This window comes from Pseudophryne corroboree, chromosome 2 (assembly GCF_028390025.1).
Source record: "Pseudophryne corroboree isolate aPseCor3 chromosome 2, aPseCor3.hap2, whole genome shotgun sequence".
Lineage (NCBI taxonomy): Eukaryota > Metazoa > Chordata > Amphibia > Anura > Myobatrachidae > Pseudophryne > Pseudophryne corroboree.
In genome coordinates this window covers 145,281,337-145,300,164 of record NC_086445.1, presented here as the reverse complement: position 1 = coordinate 145,300,164, position 18,828 = coordinate 145,281,337, and the positions used below count along the sequence as shown (strand labels likewise).

At 47.1% G+C, this 18,828-nt stretch overlaps 1 protein-coding gene across 1 annotated transcript in view; it reads right to left on the bottom strand.

Annotated features, from left to right (window-relative positions):
* The window catches only part of PDS5B (PDS5 cohesin associated factor B), a 340,516-nt gene that overhangs the window by 12,905 nt on the left and 308,783 nt on the right, over window positions 1-18,828 (bottom strand). The window contains exons 29-32 of the mRNA XM_063951787.1: window positions 4,739-4,801; window positions 2,395-2,540; window positions 1,036-1,590; window positions 841-939 (exon numbers count right to left, since the gene is read on the bottom strand). Of these exons, the coding sequence (XP_063807857.1) occupies window positions 841-939; window positions 1,036-1,590; window positions 2,395-2,540; window positions 4,739-4,801 (863 nt within the window). The remainder of the gene's footprint in view (window positions 1-840; window positions 940-1,035; window positions 1,591-2,394; window positions 2,541-4,738; window positions 4,802-18,828) is intronic.

The window sequence follows — 18,828 nt, the reverse complement described above, 5'->3', positions numbered from 1 at the left end:
CGAGTACAAATGAGCCCCTTGCGGGCATGGTAGCGTGCTACGCTATCTATTCTCCCTCCAGGGGGGTCGTGGATCCCCAAGAGGGAGAAAGCTGTCGGTATGTCGGCGGTCGGGATTCCGGCGCCGGTATGCTGGTTGTCGGCAAACTGAAGACCACCCCAGCTAGAGGGCCCTCCTGACCGCCACCTTAGTTGCCAAAATCCCAGTGTCCACAGTGCCTCCCCTAGGTAGGAGATAGCAGTCTTCATGTGAGAAATTAGGAGATAAAAGTTCTTTCCGGCTGGTCCCTGAGCTAAGACCATCCTCCAGATCATAGTAACATAGCTGATCTATTGCTATGCTCAGGATTTACTTTTACTGCCCCAGATACTACCATACATTATTATTAAAGTGTATATCCTTGGATGTCCCTTTCTGCAAAAAAATTGTCTACCCCTTTCATATCAACCTTCCCCGACAGTGAATTCCATTTCTTTACTGCCCTCACTGTGAAGAAACCCTTCCTTCGCTGTGTATGAAACGTCCTCTCCTCTAACTTTAGGGGGTGACCACGTGTCCTGTGTACAGATGCCAATACATACTGCTCAGTACTAAAAGTAACTGGGGGAACCAGTTAAGAGCAGGTCACAGGCCAGCTGGTGACCGGGTATAGTGGAGAGGGTGTCTAGGGCTGCTGGGAAAAAAATAAAATAAATAGTAACTATTTGGTGCCCAGATTCTCCTCTCCAGGCTATACCCAGTGTCTGTGTCCCAAGCGGATGCAGAAGGAAGTAAAATTTTATTATCTGAGATTATTGTATGTTTTTATTGGTAAAATATCAGCCCCTTATAAAAATGTACCTTTTCTTTTCCTGTACTTGGGGTGTTTTGGGAGGCCTTCCTCTCCTTTTCTGTGGTGCAACTGGAGGAGACTCCAAAGCGGATTCCGACTGGTCAAACCTGTTGACACAATTAAAATAAAAGAGGCTTATTTAGATATCTTAAAAATAGCCCAATCTATCACCCCTCCCCCCACCATAAAAACAAACAGCTTACTTTGGTGTAGTCTTTCTGGGGGTCCTTGAGCCCCTGCCTCTCCTTTTTTGTTCAACGTTTTCAGAATCTTGTTCCTCATTAATGTCAAGTGACTCCACTTCTTCGTCTTGGGGAATTTCTACTGCGGCCGCCTTTTTTCTGCCCCTCCTAGGTGTCTTTGCTGCTGGCTCTTCTTTTGCCACTGCAGCCACCACCTTGGCTGCCTTGGGTGGTCTCCCTCGTCTGGCTTTTTTGGGAGGACTATTTTGTTCATCCTCAAACTCAAGCAAGTCTTCCTTTAACCTCTTCTCTGGCCATGGCTGCTCATCTGACTCTGAAGCAACAGCAGGTCGCTTTCTGCCACGCAGTCCACTGCTGGGTTTTGGTTCTGGAGCAGATCTGGATAATTCATCTATGTTCAAAGAATCGTCTTGGTCTAGGAGAGACTGTTTTTTACGTCCTCTTGGCTTCTCTATGTCTGAGTCATCTCTTTTATCCCCCTTCTTCCCAGACAGCGGAGACGACATCATAGAATAGTCCTCATTTTCACTATGATCTAGTTCAGTGCTGTCAATTCTTTCCATGGTACGAGTAAAGAAAGATCAAAACAAACATTAAATGAACATAAAAGGTTGACATGCAAGATTAGATCTTACAATAACATATATGGTTTATGGCATCTAGTAATCCACCTTAAAATACAAGTGACTACAGGTATTGCCTTACAGCACATAGAAGGCCTCAGCCTCCACGGTGGCCAGTGATCTATACATCACTCCATTCTCCGTGTATTTAGGAGACGCCACTTGTATTACAGCTCTTCTGGTAGGACTAGCACTAGAATATATAAAAATGCATTGTATTCCTAAAAGTTGTCATTGGTCAACCTGAAGATTGGAAGTAACTGGGTAACCTATAATTAACCAATAACAGGACAAACAAGTCTACACTAGATACATCTAGATATCAGCAAACATTACACTGAACACACACTTCCCATACTGGCAGAAGCATGCTGAGTCTGAATGACATTGCAGGCTGCTTCTCAGGAGCAGGATACATTTGCTGAATGCTGGCAGCTTGATAATGAGATTTATGTTAATGGAGTTCCTATATCATTTTCTAGCAATAACACTTTAGCTAGTGTCTTCAGCTTTTTGGAGCAGCTATAGTCATTTGCTCTGAAGAGGGAAGAAAAGACTTACAGTTTACGGTGTCCAAGCTGCCGTGGACAGTCAGAGACAGACTTTATTATGCATTTCCAATAACTATATGCCTTACATGACTCAAGCACTGGACAGATTTTTATTCAGATGCAGATAAGTCTCTATGGTTTTAAGGAGAATATTAAAAAAAAAGGGGATGAGATCTGTTACCTACCTTCCCTTAATCCTTCCTGGAGAGCTTGGGTTAGACCCGCTACTGGCGTTGCTGGCCGTCTCCATTCTGGATGATTTTGACTGCATCTGTTTCCCTGCTGTAGACAGCGGCTTGTTCACTGCTCCAAGAACATTTGTAGATTTAGGCTGAAACGTGGAAACAGCAACATTTATTAAAATATTAGCATTCACTTACAGAGTACTAGCATATTCCTTAGCTATTTTGAACATTCAATAAAATAACAGACAAAACTGTATAAATACACCAAGTTAAATTCCAGAAGTATGTACCAGCCACAATAACTCCATATTTGTACTCTTAACAAATTTCTTCAATGGGAAGCAAAAGAGGTGAACTGCAGGTGTTTGTATATCATACATCCATGTATCGGATTGGATTAGTGGCAGCCTTACACAACTGCACTATAGGAGACATTTATATGTATCCCATTTAAGCAAGGGATAAATAGTCTGTAATAGGAGTTTAGCCTGTAACTTCCCTTCAGGTTAAGGGGTATATGCAATTGCGGTCGAATTCCCGAAATTGTCGAATTTCGGGAATTTTTCACCAAAAAAAAAAAAAATAGTCAATGCAATTCAGTGCTTTCCGTCAAAAAAACGAACTTTCAAAATTCGACTTTTTGAAATTCGACTTTTGTCAAATGCGACTTTTCTGCAATGATACAAGTGCTGCAATTCGACCAAAGTGTATTCAATTCAAGTTTGAAAAAAATCGACAACAGTGCTTTTAGACAGTAAATTCGTCATTTTCAATCCGCCACACTTTGGAGGGTGAAACCAATAAAAAAAAATTTAAAAAGTGTTTTTTTGGTGTTTTTTTTTTGGGTAATAGCATATCTATTTATATTAGAAGGGATTAGGTACTTGGTTTGTCTTTTTTGGAGGCACAAGTATTATTTATATATTTTTAAAAATATATATATATTTTTTTATAGCTGGAACGGTAAAATCAGGGGAAAAAATGGCGCGTCAATATGGGATCCCTTTCAGTCCGCTGGCACGGGTTTTTGCATTTTTTTATTTTGCCAAGTACCTGGATTATACTCTGGACGTGGATTTATCGCTGGACGCTGGAAGGTGAGTATAATTTTTTCACAGGTACCCTCGGATCGTCGGAGACTGTGGCAGTCGGCGTGTCAACATAGGTAAGTATGTGTGTGTCGGCAGTATGTAATAAAGTTGTACTTGTCACGGTGTGTGTCCTGTTTTTATTTGGGTATTTTTCCCCCAGTAGTACTACAGGTACCAGCGGGCCCGTTTTTCTCCCGTATGCTGGTACTTGTGGTTCTCCAAGTACCAGCTTGCGGGGGAGGCTTGCTCGGACTTGTAGTACTACTGGAAAAAACAATATTCTGACATTTTTCTCCAGGCTATCAGCCCCCCATCCGCAGCCCTTGGATGGGGGGGGACAGCCTCGGGCTTCACCCCTGGCCCTTGGGTGGCTGGGGGGGGGACCCCTTGATTGAAGGGGTCCCCACTCCCCCAGGGTATCCCGGCCAGGGGTGACTAGTTGGATATTTAATGCCACGGCCGCAGGGCACTGTATAAAAGTGACCCCCGGCTGTGGCATTATCTGTCCAGCTAGTGGAGCCCGATGCTGGTGTAAAAAATACGGGGGACCCCTACTCTTTGTCCCCCGTATTTTTTGCACCAGCACCAGGCGCAGAGCCCGGTGCTGGTTTTAAAAATACGGGGGATCCCCTGTCAAATTTTTCCCCGCATTTTTAGAACCAGGACCAGCTCAAAGAGCCAGAGGCTGGTTATGCTTTGGAGGGGGGACCCCAAGCCATTTTTTTCCGGGTTTTTCCCCGTTTTTTTAATTCGCGGCAAAATCCGGCAAATCGGCCGTTTTTCGCCCGCAGGAATGTCGAATCCGTTTTTCATTGAATATGGTGAATTCCGGCAGCCACCTGCCGGAATTCACCTGTCGAATTGTGTCGAATTAAAAAAACGGCGATAATTTGCCGCGATTCGCCCGCAATTGCATATACCCCTAAGTCTCTAAAAAGGTGGGGTGATAGAAGACATTGGAACATAAATATACAGAATCAATGACAATGAAAGAAAATATCTTTGTGCCACTCATTATTTGATAAACCTTCAACCTGATACTTTTGTGTAGAAGAACTTATTTTATCTAATTGTTTACAAAGAACATATTCGTTCTTTAACTTACACTTTTACTGACGGAATATAAAACAATTAAAAGGTTTGTGTACCGAAAAAATGTAAAATGTAATTTCCTCCTATATTTATTAATTCTTCATACAAACTACATTTTTAGGAGAGGTTTGGAAAATCAGGTCTTATTTTTCACTTCTCACCTTTCCAGGAGTGAAAAAAGATTTCATGTCAGCAGGAAGATAATTTTTGACGTTGCTAAAATTCTGTAAAGAAAAGAGGAATGCACAGGTCATAAGAAGACTGCAATATGGAGCATCACACCCGTAACCTCACAACAAAGGACACATGTTTTTGCAAATTCAGTATAAAGCTTTCTCTGGCAGTGTTACATGAAGAAGCTGCAAAATTACAGTATATGTACTCAATCGTAAGACCAGCAGAATGCCAGAGACAAAGACTAAACTAGTGTTCCTTCTAGGCTGTTTCAGCAGGGTGCTGCACCCTGCCCATTTTTGAAATGTGAAAAAGCACCCTGCCCTTTTTCAGTGCACCCTGCAGGATCATAAATTGCCCCCTTGTATACAGAATGCAACAGTCAGAGAGCATGTTACAATGTAGTTGTCTACTCCTTGCCTACCTCTGAAATTGGAAACAATTTCTATCCTTAATGAACTGGATGGCAGAGGAGGCACTTTAAATGGCATCACTGCTGTGGCTGCCTGCATAACACAGCACTCTGATATAGAGGAAAAGAACAGGGTAAGCAGTGAGCATGTACTGCTTACACTATTTCCTTAGTAGAAGAACAGACTTATTTTGTACCTATACTGTATATTTTAACCCTCTGCTTAACTTTTCTGTTTTATAACACATAGGGATTATAACTACTCCATCAGTGGAGGAGACATTTATTATTATCTACTTATTATGTGTATATACTATTGCCTTTCTTTCAAGGAGACTGGACAAAATAAGATTTTACTTACCGATAAATCTATTTCTCGGAGTCCGTAGTGGATGCTGGGGTTCCTGAAAGGACCATGGGGAATAGCGGCTCCGCAGGAGACAGGGCACAAAAAGTAAAGCTTTTTCAGATCAGGTGGTGTGCACTGGCTCCTCCCCCTATGACCCTCCTCCAGACTCCAGTTAGGTACTGTGCCCGGACGAGCGTACACAATAAGGGAGGATTTTGAATCCCGGGTAAGACTCATACCAGCCACACCAATCACACCGTACAACCTGTGATCTAAACCCAGTTAACAGTATGATAACAGCGGAGCCTCTGAAAGATGGCTTCCTTCAACAATAACCCGAATTAGTTAACAATAACTATGTACAATTTATGCAGATAATCCGCACTTGGGATGGGCGCCCAGCATCCACTACGGACTCCGAGAAATAGATTTATCGGTAAGTAAAATCTTATTTTCTCTATCGTCCTAGTGGATGCTGGGGTTCCTGAAAGGACCATGGGGATTATACCAAAGCTCCCAAACGGGCGGGAGAGTGCGGATGACTCTGCAGCACCGAATGAGAGAACTCCAGGTCCTCCTTAGCCAGAGTATCAAATTTGTAAAATTTTACAAACGTGTTCTCCCCTGACCACGTAGCTGCTCGGCAAAGTTGTAATGCCGAGACCCCTCGGGCAGCCGCCCAAGATGAGCCCACCTTCCTTGTGGAGTGGGCCTTTACAGATTTAGGCTGTGGCAGGCCTGCCACAGAATGTGCAAGTTGGATTGTGCTACAGATCCAACGAGCAATCGTCTGCTTAGACGCAGGAGCACCCATCTTGTTGGGTGCATACAATATAAACAACGAGTCAGATTTTCTGACTCCAGCTGTCCTTGCAATATATATTTTTAATGCTCTGACAACGTCCAGTAACTTGGAGTCCTCCAAGTCACTTGTAGCCGCAGGCACTACAATAGGCTGGTTCAGATGAAATGCTGACACCACCTTAGGGAGAAAATGCGGACGAGTCCGCAGTTCTGCCCTGTCCGAATGGAAAATCAGATATGGGCTTTTGTAAGATAAAGCTGCCAATTCTGATACTCTCCTGGCAGAAGCCAGGGCTAGAAGCATGGTCACTTTCCAAGTGAGATATTTCAAATCCACCTTATTTAGTGGTTCAAACCAATGAGATTTTAGAAAGTCCAAAACCACATTGAGATCCCACGGTGCCACTGGAGGCACCACAGGAGGCTGTATATGCAGCACTCCCTTAACAAAGGTCTGGACTTCAGGGACTGAAGCCAATTCTTTTTGAAAGAAAATCGACAGGGCCGAAATTTGAACCTTAATAGATCCCAATTTGAGACCCATAGACAATCCTGATTGCAGGAAATGTAGGAATCGACCCAGTTGAAATTCCTCCGTCGGAGCACTCCGATCTTCGCACCACGCAACATATTTTCGCCAAATTTGGTGATAATGTTGCACGGTTACTTCCTTCCTTGCTTTAATCAAAGTAGGAATGACTTCTTCCGGCATGCCTTTTTCCTTTAGGATCCGGCGTTCAACCGCCATGCCGTCAAACGCAGCCGCGGTAAGTCTTGAAACAGACAGGGACCCTGCTGAAGCAAGTCCCTCCTTAGAGGTAGAGGCCACGGATCTTCCGTGATCATCTCTTGAAGTTCCGGGTACCAAGTCCTTCTTGGCCAATCCGGAACCACTAGTATCGTTCTTACGCCTCTTTGCCGTATAATTCTCAATACTTTTGGTATGAGAGGCAGAGGAGGAAACACATACACCGACTGGTACACCCAAGGCGTTACCAGCGCGTCCACAGCTATTGCCTGCGGATCTCTTGACCTGGCGCAATACCTGTCCAGTTTTTTGTTGAGGCGAGACGCCATCATGTCCACCATTGGTCTTTCCCAACGGGTTACCAGCATGTGGAAGACTTCTGGATGAAGTCCCCACTCTCCCGGGTGAAGATCGTGTCTGCTGAGGAAGTCTGCTTCCCAGTTGTCCACTCCCGGGATGAACACTGCTGACAGTGCTATCACATGATTCTCTGCCCAGCGAAGAATCCTTGCAGCTTCTGCCATTGCACTCCTGCTTCTTGTGCCGCCCTGTCTGTTCACATGGGCGACTGCCGTGATGTTGTCCGACTGGATCAACACCGGTTTTCCCTGAAGCAGAGGTTCTGCCTGGCTTAGAGCATTGTATATTGCTCTTAGTTCCAGAATGTTTATGTGAAGAGACGTTTCCAGGCTCGTCCATACTCCCTGGAAGTTTCTTCCTTGTGTGACTGCTCCCCAGCCTCTCAGGCTGGCGTCCGTGGTCACCAGGATCCAATCCTGTATGCCGAATCTGCGGCCCTCCAATAGATGAGGACTCTGCAACCACCACAGAAGAGACACCCTTGTCCTTGGAGACAGGGTTATCCGTAGGTGCATCTGAAGATGCGACCCTGACCATTTGTCCAACAGATCCCTTTGGAAAATTCTTGCGTGGAATCTGCCGAATGGAATTGCTTCGTAAGAAGCCACCATTTTTCCCAGGACTCTTGTGCATTGATGTACAGACACCTTTCCTGGTTTTAGGAGGTTCCTGACAAGGTCGGATAACTCCTTGGCTTTTTCCTCCGGGAGAAAAACCTTTTTCTGAACCGTGTCCAGAATCAGCCCTAGGAACAGCAGACGAGTTGTCGGCATTAACTGGGATTTTGGAATATTCAGAATCCACCCGTGCTGTTTTAGCACTTCTTGAGACAGTGCTAATCCCATCTCTAGCTGTTCTCTGGACCTCGTCCTTATTAGGAGATCGTCCAAGTATGGGATAATTAATATGCCTTTTCTTCGAAGAAGAATCATCATCTCGGCCATTACCTTTGTAAAGATCCGAGGTGCCGTGGACAATCCGAACGGCAGCGTCTGAAACTGATAGTGACAGTTTTGTACAACGAACCTGAGGTACCCCTGGAGTGAGGGGTAAATTGGAACGTGGAGATACGCATCCTTGATGTCCAAGGATACCATAAAGTCCCCCTCTTCCAGGTTCGCTATCACTGCTCTGAGTGACTCCATCTTGAACTTGAACTTCTTTATGTACAGGTTCAAGGACTTCAGATTTAGAATAGGCCTTACCGAGCCATCCGGCTTCGGTACCACAAAAAGAGTGGAATAATACCCCTTCCCTTGTTGTAGAAGAGGTACCTTGACTATCACCTGCTGAGAGTACAGCTTGTGAATGGCTTCCAAAACCGTCTCCCTTTCGGAGGGGGACGTTGGTAAAGCAGACTTCAGGAAACGGCGAGGTGGATCTGTCTCTAATTCCAACCTGTACCCTTGAGATATTATCTGCAGGATCCAGGGATCTACCTGCGAGTGAGCCCACTGCGCGCTGTAATTTTTGAGACGACCGCCCACCGTCCCCGAGTCCGCTTGAGAAGCCCCAGCGTCATGCTGAGGCTTTTGTAGAAGCCGGGGAGGGCTTCTGTTCCTGGGAAGGAGCTGCGTGTTGCTGTCTCTTCTATGAATAGCCCTTTGCTCTCTTATTTTTAAAGGAACGAAAGGGCTGCGGTTGAAAAGTCGGTGCCTTTTTCTGTTGGGGAGTGACTTGAGGTAGAAAGGTGGATTTCCCGGCTGTAGCCGTGGCCACCAAATCTGATAGACCGACTCCAAATAACTCCTCCCCTTTATACGGCAAAACTTCCATATGCCGTTTTGAATCCGCATCGCCTGTCCACTGTCGCGTCCATAAAGCTCTTCTGGCCGAAATGGACATAGCACTTACCCGTGATGCCAGTGTGCAGATATCCCTCTGTGCATCACGCATATAAAGAAATGCATCCTTTATTTGTTCTAACGACAGTAAAATATTGTCCCTGTCCAGGGTATCAATATTTTCAATCAGGGACTCTGACCAAACTACCCCAGCACTGCCCATCCAGGCAGTCGCTACAGCTGGTCGTAGTATAACACCTGCATGTGTGTATATACTTTTTGGGATATTTTCCATCCGCCTATCTGATGGATCTTTAAGTGCGGCCGTCTCAGGAGAGGGTAACGCCACTTGTTTAGATAAGCGTGTTAGCGCCTTGTCCACCCTAGGAGGTGTTTCCCAGCGCTCCCTAACCTCTGGCGGGAAAGGGTATAATGCCAATAATTTCTTTGAAATTATCAGCTTTTTATCAGGGGCAACCCACGCTTCATTACACACGTCATTTAATTCTTCTGATTCAGGAAAAACTATAGGTAGTTTTTTCATACCCCACATAATACCCTGTTTAGTGGTACCTGTAGTATCAGCTAAATGTAACGCCTCCTTCATTGCCAAAATCATATAACGTGTGGCCCTACTGGAAAATACGGTTGAATCGTCACCGTCACCACTGGAGTCAGTGCCTGCGTCTGGGTCTGTGTCGACCGACTGAGGCAAAGGGCGTTTCACAGCCCCTGACGGTGTTTGAGTCGCCTGGACAGGCACTAATTGATTGTCCGGCCGCCTCATGTCGTCAAACGACTGCTTTAGCGTGTTGACACTATCCCGTAGTTCCATAAATAAAGGCATCCATTCTGGTGTCGACTCCCTAGGGGGTGACATCCTCATATTTGGCAATTGCTCCGCCTCCACACCAATATCGTCCTCATACATGTCGACACACACGTACCGACACACAGCAGACACACAGGGAATGCTCCTAACGAAGACAGGACCCACTAGCCCTTTGGGGAGACAGAGGGAGAGTTTGCCAGCACACACCAAAAGCGCTATATATATATCAGGGATAGCCTTATAATAAGTGCTCCCTTATAGCTGCTTTGTTATATCAAAATATCGCCATAAATTTGCCCCCCCCTCTCTGTTTTACCCTGTTTCTGTAGTGCAGTGCAGGGGAGAGACTTGGGAGCCGTCCTGACCAGCGGAGCTGTGAGAGGAAATGGCGCCGTGTGCTGAGGAGATAGGCCCCGCCCCTTTTCTGGCGGGCTCGTCTCCCGCTATTTAGAAAAATCAGGCAGGGGTTAAATATCTCCATATAGCCTCTAGGGGCTATATGTGAGGTATTTTTAGCCTTTATAGGTATTCATTTGCCTCCCAGGGCGCCCCCCTCCCAGCGCCCTGCACCCTCAGTGACTGCCGTGTGAAGTGTGCTGAGAGGAAAATGGCGCACAGCTGCAGTGCTGTGCGCTACCTTTAGAAGACTGCAGGAGTCTTCAGCCGCCGATTCTGGACCTCTTCTGACTTCAGCATCTGCAAGGGGGCCGGCGGCGCGGCTCCGGTGACCATCCAGGCTGTACCTGTGATCGTCCCTCTGGAGCTTGATGTCCAGTAGCCAAGAAGCCAATCCATCCTGCACGCAGGTGAGTTGACTCCTTCTCCCCTCAGTCCCTCGCTGCAGTGATCCTGTTGCCAGCAGGAATCACTGTAAAATAAAAAACCTAGCTAAACTTTGTCTAAGCAGCTCTTTAGGAGAGCCACCTAGATTGCACCCTTCTCGGCCGGGCACAAAAATCTAACTGGAGTCTGGAGGAGGGTCATAGGGGGAGGAGCCAGTGCACACCACCTGATCTGAAAAAGCTTTACTTTTTGTGCCCTGTCTCCTGCGGAGCCGCTATTCCCCATGGTCCTTTCAGGAACCCCAGCATCCACTAGGACGATAGAGAAATATAGTATTTTTCTCAGTACAGATGTTGGGTGTTACATGGGTGTCCTATATGTATGTAGCGGTAAATGATACATTAAAGGGAAAATATATAAAAACTATAAACATATGCGCTATGCTTTGTGCGCAAAGAGAGAGTCACATCAAAAATGTGCCTTTCAAAATGAAAATGTGCCCTCCTCAATGATTAGCACCCTGCCCTTAAAAAATCCTAGAATGAACACTACTAAACTATTGTAGGTGTACCAGTCATCTACTCACAGTGTGGGGCAGCCATTTTGTGGGACAAATTACTCTAAAGGATGTAGTGAAGTTACATGAAACTAGTGAGATCACCGAGTCATGAGGCACTATTGTCCACATTTCGAGGACACCCATAAGTGGTTCAATAACCCTGGAATTAAGAACCTGCATACAACCATCAATTTTTTTTCAGGCCATATCCTGTTTTCAAGATCCAAAAAGACAATAAAAACCTGTTCCGGACATTTTAGGTTACATCAGGAGTCTAAGTTACGGGAAAATGGGAACAGCGAGTTACATACTTCGGTGGGGAAAAAAATAAGAATTTACTTACCGATAATTCTATTTCTCGTAGTCCGCAGTGGATGCTGGGACTCCGTAAGGACCATGGGGAATAGCGGCTCCGCAGGAGACAGGGCACAAAAGTAAAGCTTTAGGATCAGGTGGTGTGCACTGGCTCCTCCCCCCATGACCCTCCTCCAAGCCTCAGTTAGGATACTGTGCCCGGACGAGCGTACATAATAAGGAAGGATTTTGAATCCCGGGTAAGACTCATACCAGCCACACCAATCACACCATACAACTTGTGATCTGAACCCAGTTAACAGTATGATTAAAACGTAGGAGCCTCTGAAAGATGGCTCACAACAATAAACAACCCGGTGTTATTTTAACAATAACTATATACAAGTATTGCAGACAATCCGCACTTGGGATGGGCGCCCAGCATCCACTACGGACTACGAGAAATAGAATTATCGGTAAGTAAATTCTTATTTTCTCTGACGTCCTAAGTGGATGCTGGGACTCCGTAAGGACCATGGGGATTATACCAAAGCTCCCAAACGGGCGGGAGAGTGCGGATGACTCTGCAGCACCGAATGAGAGAACTCCAGGTCCTCCTCAGCCAGGGTATCAAATTTGTAGAATTTAGCAAACGTGTTTGCCCCTGACCAAGTAGCTGCTCGGCAAAGTTGTAAAGCCGAGACCCCTCGGGCAGCCGCCCAAGATGAGCCCACTTTCCTTGTGGAATGGGCTTTAACAGATTTTGGCTGTGGCAGGCCTGCCACAGAGTGTGCAAGCTGAATTGTACTACAAATCCAACGAGCAATCGTCTGCTTAGAAGCAGGAGCACCCAGCTTGTTGGGTGCATACAGGATGAACAGCGAGTCAGATTTTCTGACTCCAGCCGTCCTGGAAACATATATTTTCCGGCCTTGACAACGTCTAGCAACTTGGAGTCCTCCAAGTCCCTAGTAGCCGCAGGCACCACAATAGGTTGGTTCAGGTGGACGCTGAAACCACCTTAGGGAGAAACTGAGGACGAGTCCTCAATTCCGCCCTGTCCGAATGGAAAATCAGATAAGGGCTTTTACAGGATAAAGCCGCCAATTCTGACACGCGCCTGGCCCAGGCCAGAGCCAACAGCATGACCACTTTTCCTGTGAGATATTTTAACTCCATAGATTTAAGTGGGTCAAACCAATGTGACTTTTGGGACCCAAAAACTACATTGAGATCCCAAGGTGCCACTGAAGGCACCAAAGGAGACTGTATATGCAGTACCCCTTTTACAAACGTCTGAACTTCAGGGACTGAAGCTAGTACTTTTTGGAAGAAAATTGACAGAGCCGAAATTTGAACCTTAATGGACCCCAATTTCAGGCCCATAGACACTCCTGTTTGCAGGAAATGTAGGAATCGTCGAATTTCCTCCGTCGGGCCTTACTGGCCTCGCACCACGCAACATATTTTCGCCAAATGCGGTGATAATGTTTTGCGGTTACATCCTTCCTGGCTTTGATCAGGATAGGGATGACTTCATCCTGAATGCCTTTTTCCTTCAGGATCCGGCGTTCAACCGCCATGCCGTCAAACGCAGCCGCGGTAAGTCTTGGAACAGACAGGGTCCTTGCTGGAGCAGGTCCCTTCTTAGAGGTAGAGGCTACGGATCCTCCGTGAGCATCTCTTGAGGTTCCGGTTACCAAGTCCTTCTTGGCCAATCCGGAGCCACGAATATAGTGCTTACTCCTCTCCATCTTATCAATCTCAGTACCTTGGGTATGAGAGGCAGAGGAGGGAACCCATACACTGATTGGTACACCCACGGTGTTACCAGAGCCTTTACAGCTATTGACTGAGGGTCCCTTGACCTGGCGCAATACCTGTCGAGTTTTTCCCAACGGTTTATAATCATGTGGAGGACTTCTGGGTGAAGTTCCCACTCTCCCGGGTGGAGGTCGTGCTGAGGAAATCTGCTTCCCAGTTGTCCACTCCCGGAATGAATACTGTTGACAGTGCTATCACATGGTTTTCCGCCCAGCGAAGAATCCTTGCAGCTTCTGCCATTGCCCTCCTGCTTCTTGTGGCACCCTGTCTGTTTACGCGGGTGACTGCCGTAATGTTGTCCGACTGGATCAACACCGGCTGACCTTGAAGCAGAGGTCTTGCTAAGCTTAGAGCATTGTAAATGGCCCTTAGCTTCAGATATTTATGTGAAGTGATGTCTCCAGGCTTGACCATAAGCCCTGGATATTCCTTCCCTGTGTGACTGCTCCCCAGCCTCGCAGGCTGGCATCCGTGGTCACCAGGACCCAGTCCTGAATGCCGAATCTGCGGCCCTCTAGAAGATGAGCACTCTGCAACCACCACAGGAGGGATACCCCTGTCCTTGGTGACAGGGTTATCCGCTGATGCATCTGAAGATGCGACCCGGACCATTTTTCCAGTAGGTCCCACTGGAAAGTCCTTGCGTGGAATCTGCCAAATGGGATTGCTTCGTAGGAAGCCACCATTTTTACACAGAACCCTTGTGCATTGATGCACTGAGACTTGGCTCGGTTTTAGGAGGTTCCTGACTAGCTCGGATAACTCCCTGGCTTTCTCCTCCGGGAGAAACACCTTCTTTCTGGACTGTGTCCAGGATCATCCCTAGGAACAGAAGACAAGTCGTCGGAACCAGCTGCGATTTTGGAATATTGAGAATCCAATCGTGCTGCCTCAACACTACCTGAGATAGTGCTACACTGACCTCCAACTGTTCCCTGGATCTTACCCTTATCAGGGAATCGTCCAAGTAAAGAATAACTAAAATTCCCTTCCTTCGAAGGAATATCATCATTTCGGTCCTTACTTTAGTAAAGACCCGGGGTGCCGTGGACCATCCCTACGGCAGCGTCTGAACTGATAGTGACAGTTCTGTACCATAACCTGAGGTACCCTTGGTGAGAAGGGTAAAAATTTTTGACATGAAGGTAAGCATCCTTGATGTCCCGAGACATCATGTAGTCCCCTTCTTCCAGGTTCGCAATCACTGCTCTGAGTGACTCAATCTTGAATTTGAACCTCTGTATTCAAAGATTTTAGATTTAGAATCGGTCTCACCGAGCCGTCTGGCTTCGGTACCACAATAGTGTGGAATAATACCCCGTTTCCTTTTGCAGGAGGGGTACCTTGATTATCACCTGCTGGGAATACAGCTTGTGAATGGCTTCCAAAACTGCCTCCCTGTCAGAGGGAGACGTCGGTAAAACCGACTTTTGGAAACGGCGAGGGGGAGACGTCTCGAATTCCAATTTGTACCCCTGAAATATTACCTGAAGGATCCAGGGGTCTACTTGCGAGTGAGCCCACTGCGCACTGAAATTCATTGAGAACGGGCCCCCACCGTGCCTGAGCTTGTAAAGCCCTAGCATCATACTGAGGGCTTGGCAGAGGCGGGAAAGGGTTTCTGTTCCTGGGAACTGGCTCATCTCTGTAGCCTTTTTCCTCTGACTCTGTCACGAGCAGAAAAGAGGAACCTTTTGTCCGCTTGCCAACAAAGGACTGCGCCTGATAATACTGCGTCTTATTTTGAGAGGCGACCTGGGGTACAAACGTGGATATCCCAGCTGTTGCCGTGGCCACCAGGTCTGAAAGACCGACCCCAAATGTCCCCTTTTTTAAGACAATACTTCCAAATGCCGTTTGGAATCCGCCTCACCTGACCACTTTACTGGTAGAATTGGACAACGCACTTATACTTGATGCCAGTCGGCAATATTCCGCTGTGCATCTCGCATATATTTTAAATGCTCTATAGGCAATAATATACTGTCCTTATCTAGGATATCAATATTTCCAGTCAGGGAATCCGACCACGCCAACCCAGCACTGCACATCCAGGCTGAGGCGATTGCTGGTCGCAGTATAACACCAGTATGTGTGTAAATACATTTTAGGATACCCTCCTGCTTTCTATCAGCAGGATCCTTAAGGGCGGCCATCTCAGGAGAGGGTAGAGCCCTTGTTCTTACAAGCGTGTGAGCGCCTTATCCCCCCTAGGGGGTGTTTCCCAACGCACCCTAACCTCTGGCGGGAAAAGGTATACTGCCAATAACTTTTTAGAAATTATCAATTGTTATCGGGGGGAAACCCACGCATCATCACACACCTCATTTTATTTCTCAGATTCAGGAAAACTACAGGTAGTTTTTCCTCACCAAACATAATACCCCTTTTTGGTGGTACTCATATTATCAGAAATGTGTAAACATTTTCCCTTGCCTCAATCATGTAACGTGTGGCCCTATTGGAAATCACGGTTGTCTCTTCACCGTCGACACAGGAGTCAGTATCCGTGTCGGCGTCTGTATCTGCCATCTGAGGTAACGGGCGCTTTAGAGCCCCTGACGGCCTATGAGACGTTTGGACAGGCACAAGCTGAGTAGCCGGCTGTCTCATGTCAACCACTGTCTTTTATACAGAGCTGACACTGTCACGTAATTTTCAACAGTACATCCACTCAGGTGTCGACCCCCTAGGGGGTGACATCACTATTACAGACAATCTGCTCCGTCTCCACATCATTTTTCTCCTCATACATGTCGACACAAACGTACCGACACACAGCACACACACAGGGAATGCTCTGATAGAGGACAGGACCCCACTAGCCCTTTGGGGAGACAGAGGGAGAGTTTGCCAGCACACACCAAAGCGCTATAAACTGTATAGGGACAACCTTATAATAAGTGTCTATCCCTTATAGCTGCTTATATATATTTTTAGCCAAATAAGTGCCCCCCCTCTCTGTTGTACCCCGTTTCTGTAGTGCAGTGCAGGGGAGAGTCTGGGAGCCTTCCTACCAGCGGAGCTGTGTGGGAAAATGGCGCCGTGTGCTGAGGAGATAGGCCCCGCCTCCTTCTCGGCGGGCTCTTCTCCCGCTTTTATCTGGAAAACTGGCAGGGGTTAAATACATCCATATAGCCCAGGGGCTATATGTGATGTATTTTTTGCCATAGGAGGTATTTACATTGCTGCCCAGGGCACCCCCCCCCAGCGCCCTGCACCCTCAGTGACCGCAGTGTGAAGTGTGCTGGGAGCAATGGCGCACAGCTGCAGTGCTGTGCGCTACCTTAATGAAGACAGGAACGTCTTCTGCCGCCGATTTCTGGACCTCTTCACTCTTCAGCATCTGTAAGGGGGCCGGCGGCGCGGCTCCGGGACCCATCCAGGCTGTACCTGTGATCGTCCCTCTGGAGCTAATGTCCAGTAGCCAAGAAGCCCAATCCACTCTGCACGCAGGTGAGTTCGCTTCTTCTCCCCTTAGTCCCTCGATGCAGTGAGCCTGTTGCCAGCAGGTCTCACTGAAAATAAAAAACCTATTTAAACTTTACTTCTAAGCAGCTCAGGAGAGCCACCTAGCCTGCACCCTTCTCGTTCGGGCACAAAAATCTAACTGAGGCTTGGAGGAGGGTCATGGGGGGAGGAGCCAGTGCACACCACCTGATCCTAAAGCTTTACTTTTGTGCCCTGTCTCCTGCGGAGCCGCTATTCCCCATGGTCCTTACGGAGTCCCAGCATCCACTTAGGACGTCAGAGAAAATAAGATTTTACTTACCGATAAATCTATTTCTCGTAGTCCGTAGTGGATGCTGGGGACTCCGTCAGGACCATGGGGATTAGCGGCTCCGCAGGAGACAGGGCACAAAAATAAAGCTTTAGGATCAGGTGGTGTGCACTGGCTCCTCCCCCTATGACCCTCCTCCAAGCCTCAGTTAGGATACTGTGCCCGGACGAGCGTACACAATAAGGAAGGATATTGAATCCCGGGTAAGACTCATACCAGCCACACCAATCACACCGTACAACTTGTGATCTGAACCCAGTTAACAGTATGACAACGTAGGAGCCTCTGAACAGACGGCTCACAACAAGAACAACCCGATTTTTTTGTAACAATAACTATGTACAAGTATTGCAGACAATCCGCACTTGGGATGGGCGCCCAGCATCCTCTACGGACTACGAGAAATAGATTTATCGGTAAGTAAAATCTTATTTTCTCTAACGTCCTAGTGGATGCTGGGGACTCCGTCAGGACCATGGGGATTATACCAAAGCTCCCAAACGGGCGGGAGAGTGCGGATGACTCTGCAGCACCGAATGAGAGAACTCCAGGTCCTCTTTAGCCAGGGTATCAAATTTGTAGAATTTTACAAACGTGTTCTCCCCCGACCACGTAGCTGCTCGGCAGAGTTGTAATGCCGAGACCCCTCGGGCAGCCGCCCAGGATGAGCCCACCTTCCTTGTGGAATGGGCCTTGACAGATTTAGGCTGTGGCAGGCCTGCCACAGAATGTGCAAGTTGAATTGTGCTACAAATCCAACGAGCAATCGTCTGCTTAGAAGCAGGAGCACCCAGCTTGTTGGGTGCATACAGTATAAACAGCGAGTCAGATTTTCTGACTCCAGCCGTCCTTGAAATATATATTTTCAATGCCCTGACAACGTCCAGCAACTTGGAATCCTCCAAATCGCTAGTAGCCGCAGGCACTACAATAGGCTGGTTCAGGTGAAACGCTGACACCACCTTAGGCAGAAAATGAGGACGCGTCCGCAGTTCTGCCCTGTCCGAATGGAAAATCAGATATGGGCTTTTATACGATAAAGCCGCCAATTCTGACACTCTCCTGGCTGAAGCCAGGGCCAGTAGCATGGTTACCTTCCATGTAAGATATTTCAAATCCGCCGATTTGAGTGGCTCAAACCAATGGGATTTGAGAAAATCCAAAACTACATTAAGGTCCCACGGAGCCACTGGGGGCACAACCGGGGGCTGTATATGTAGTACTCCTTTTACAAAAGTCTGGACTTCAGGAACTGAAGCCAATTCTTTTTGGAAGAAAATCGACAGGGCCGAAATTTGAACCTTAATGGACCCCAACTTGAGGCCCATAGACAATCCTGTTTGCAGGAAATGTAGGAATCGACCCAATTGAAATTCCTCCGTGGGGGCCTTCCTGGCCTCACACCACGCAACATATTTTCTCCAAATGCGGTGATAATGTTGTGCAGTCACCTCCTTCCTGGCTTTTACCAGTGTAGGAATGACCTCTTCCGGAATGCCTTTTTCCCTTAGAATTTGGCGTTCAACCGCCATGCCGTCAAACGCAGC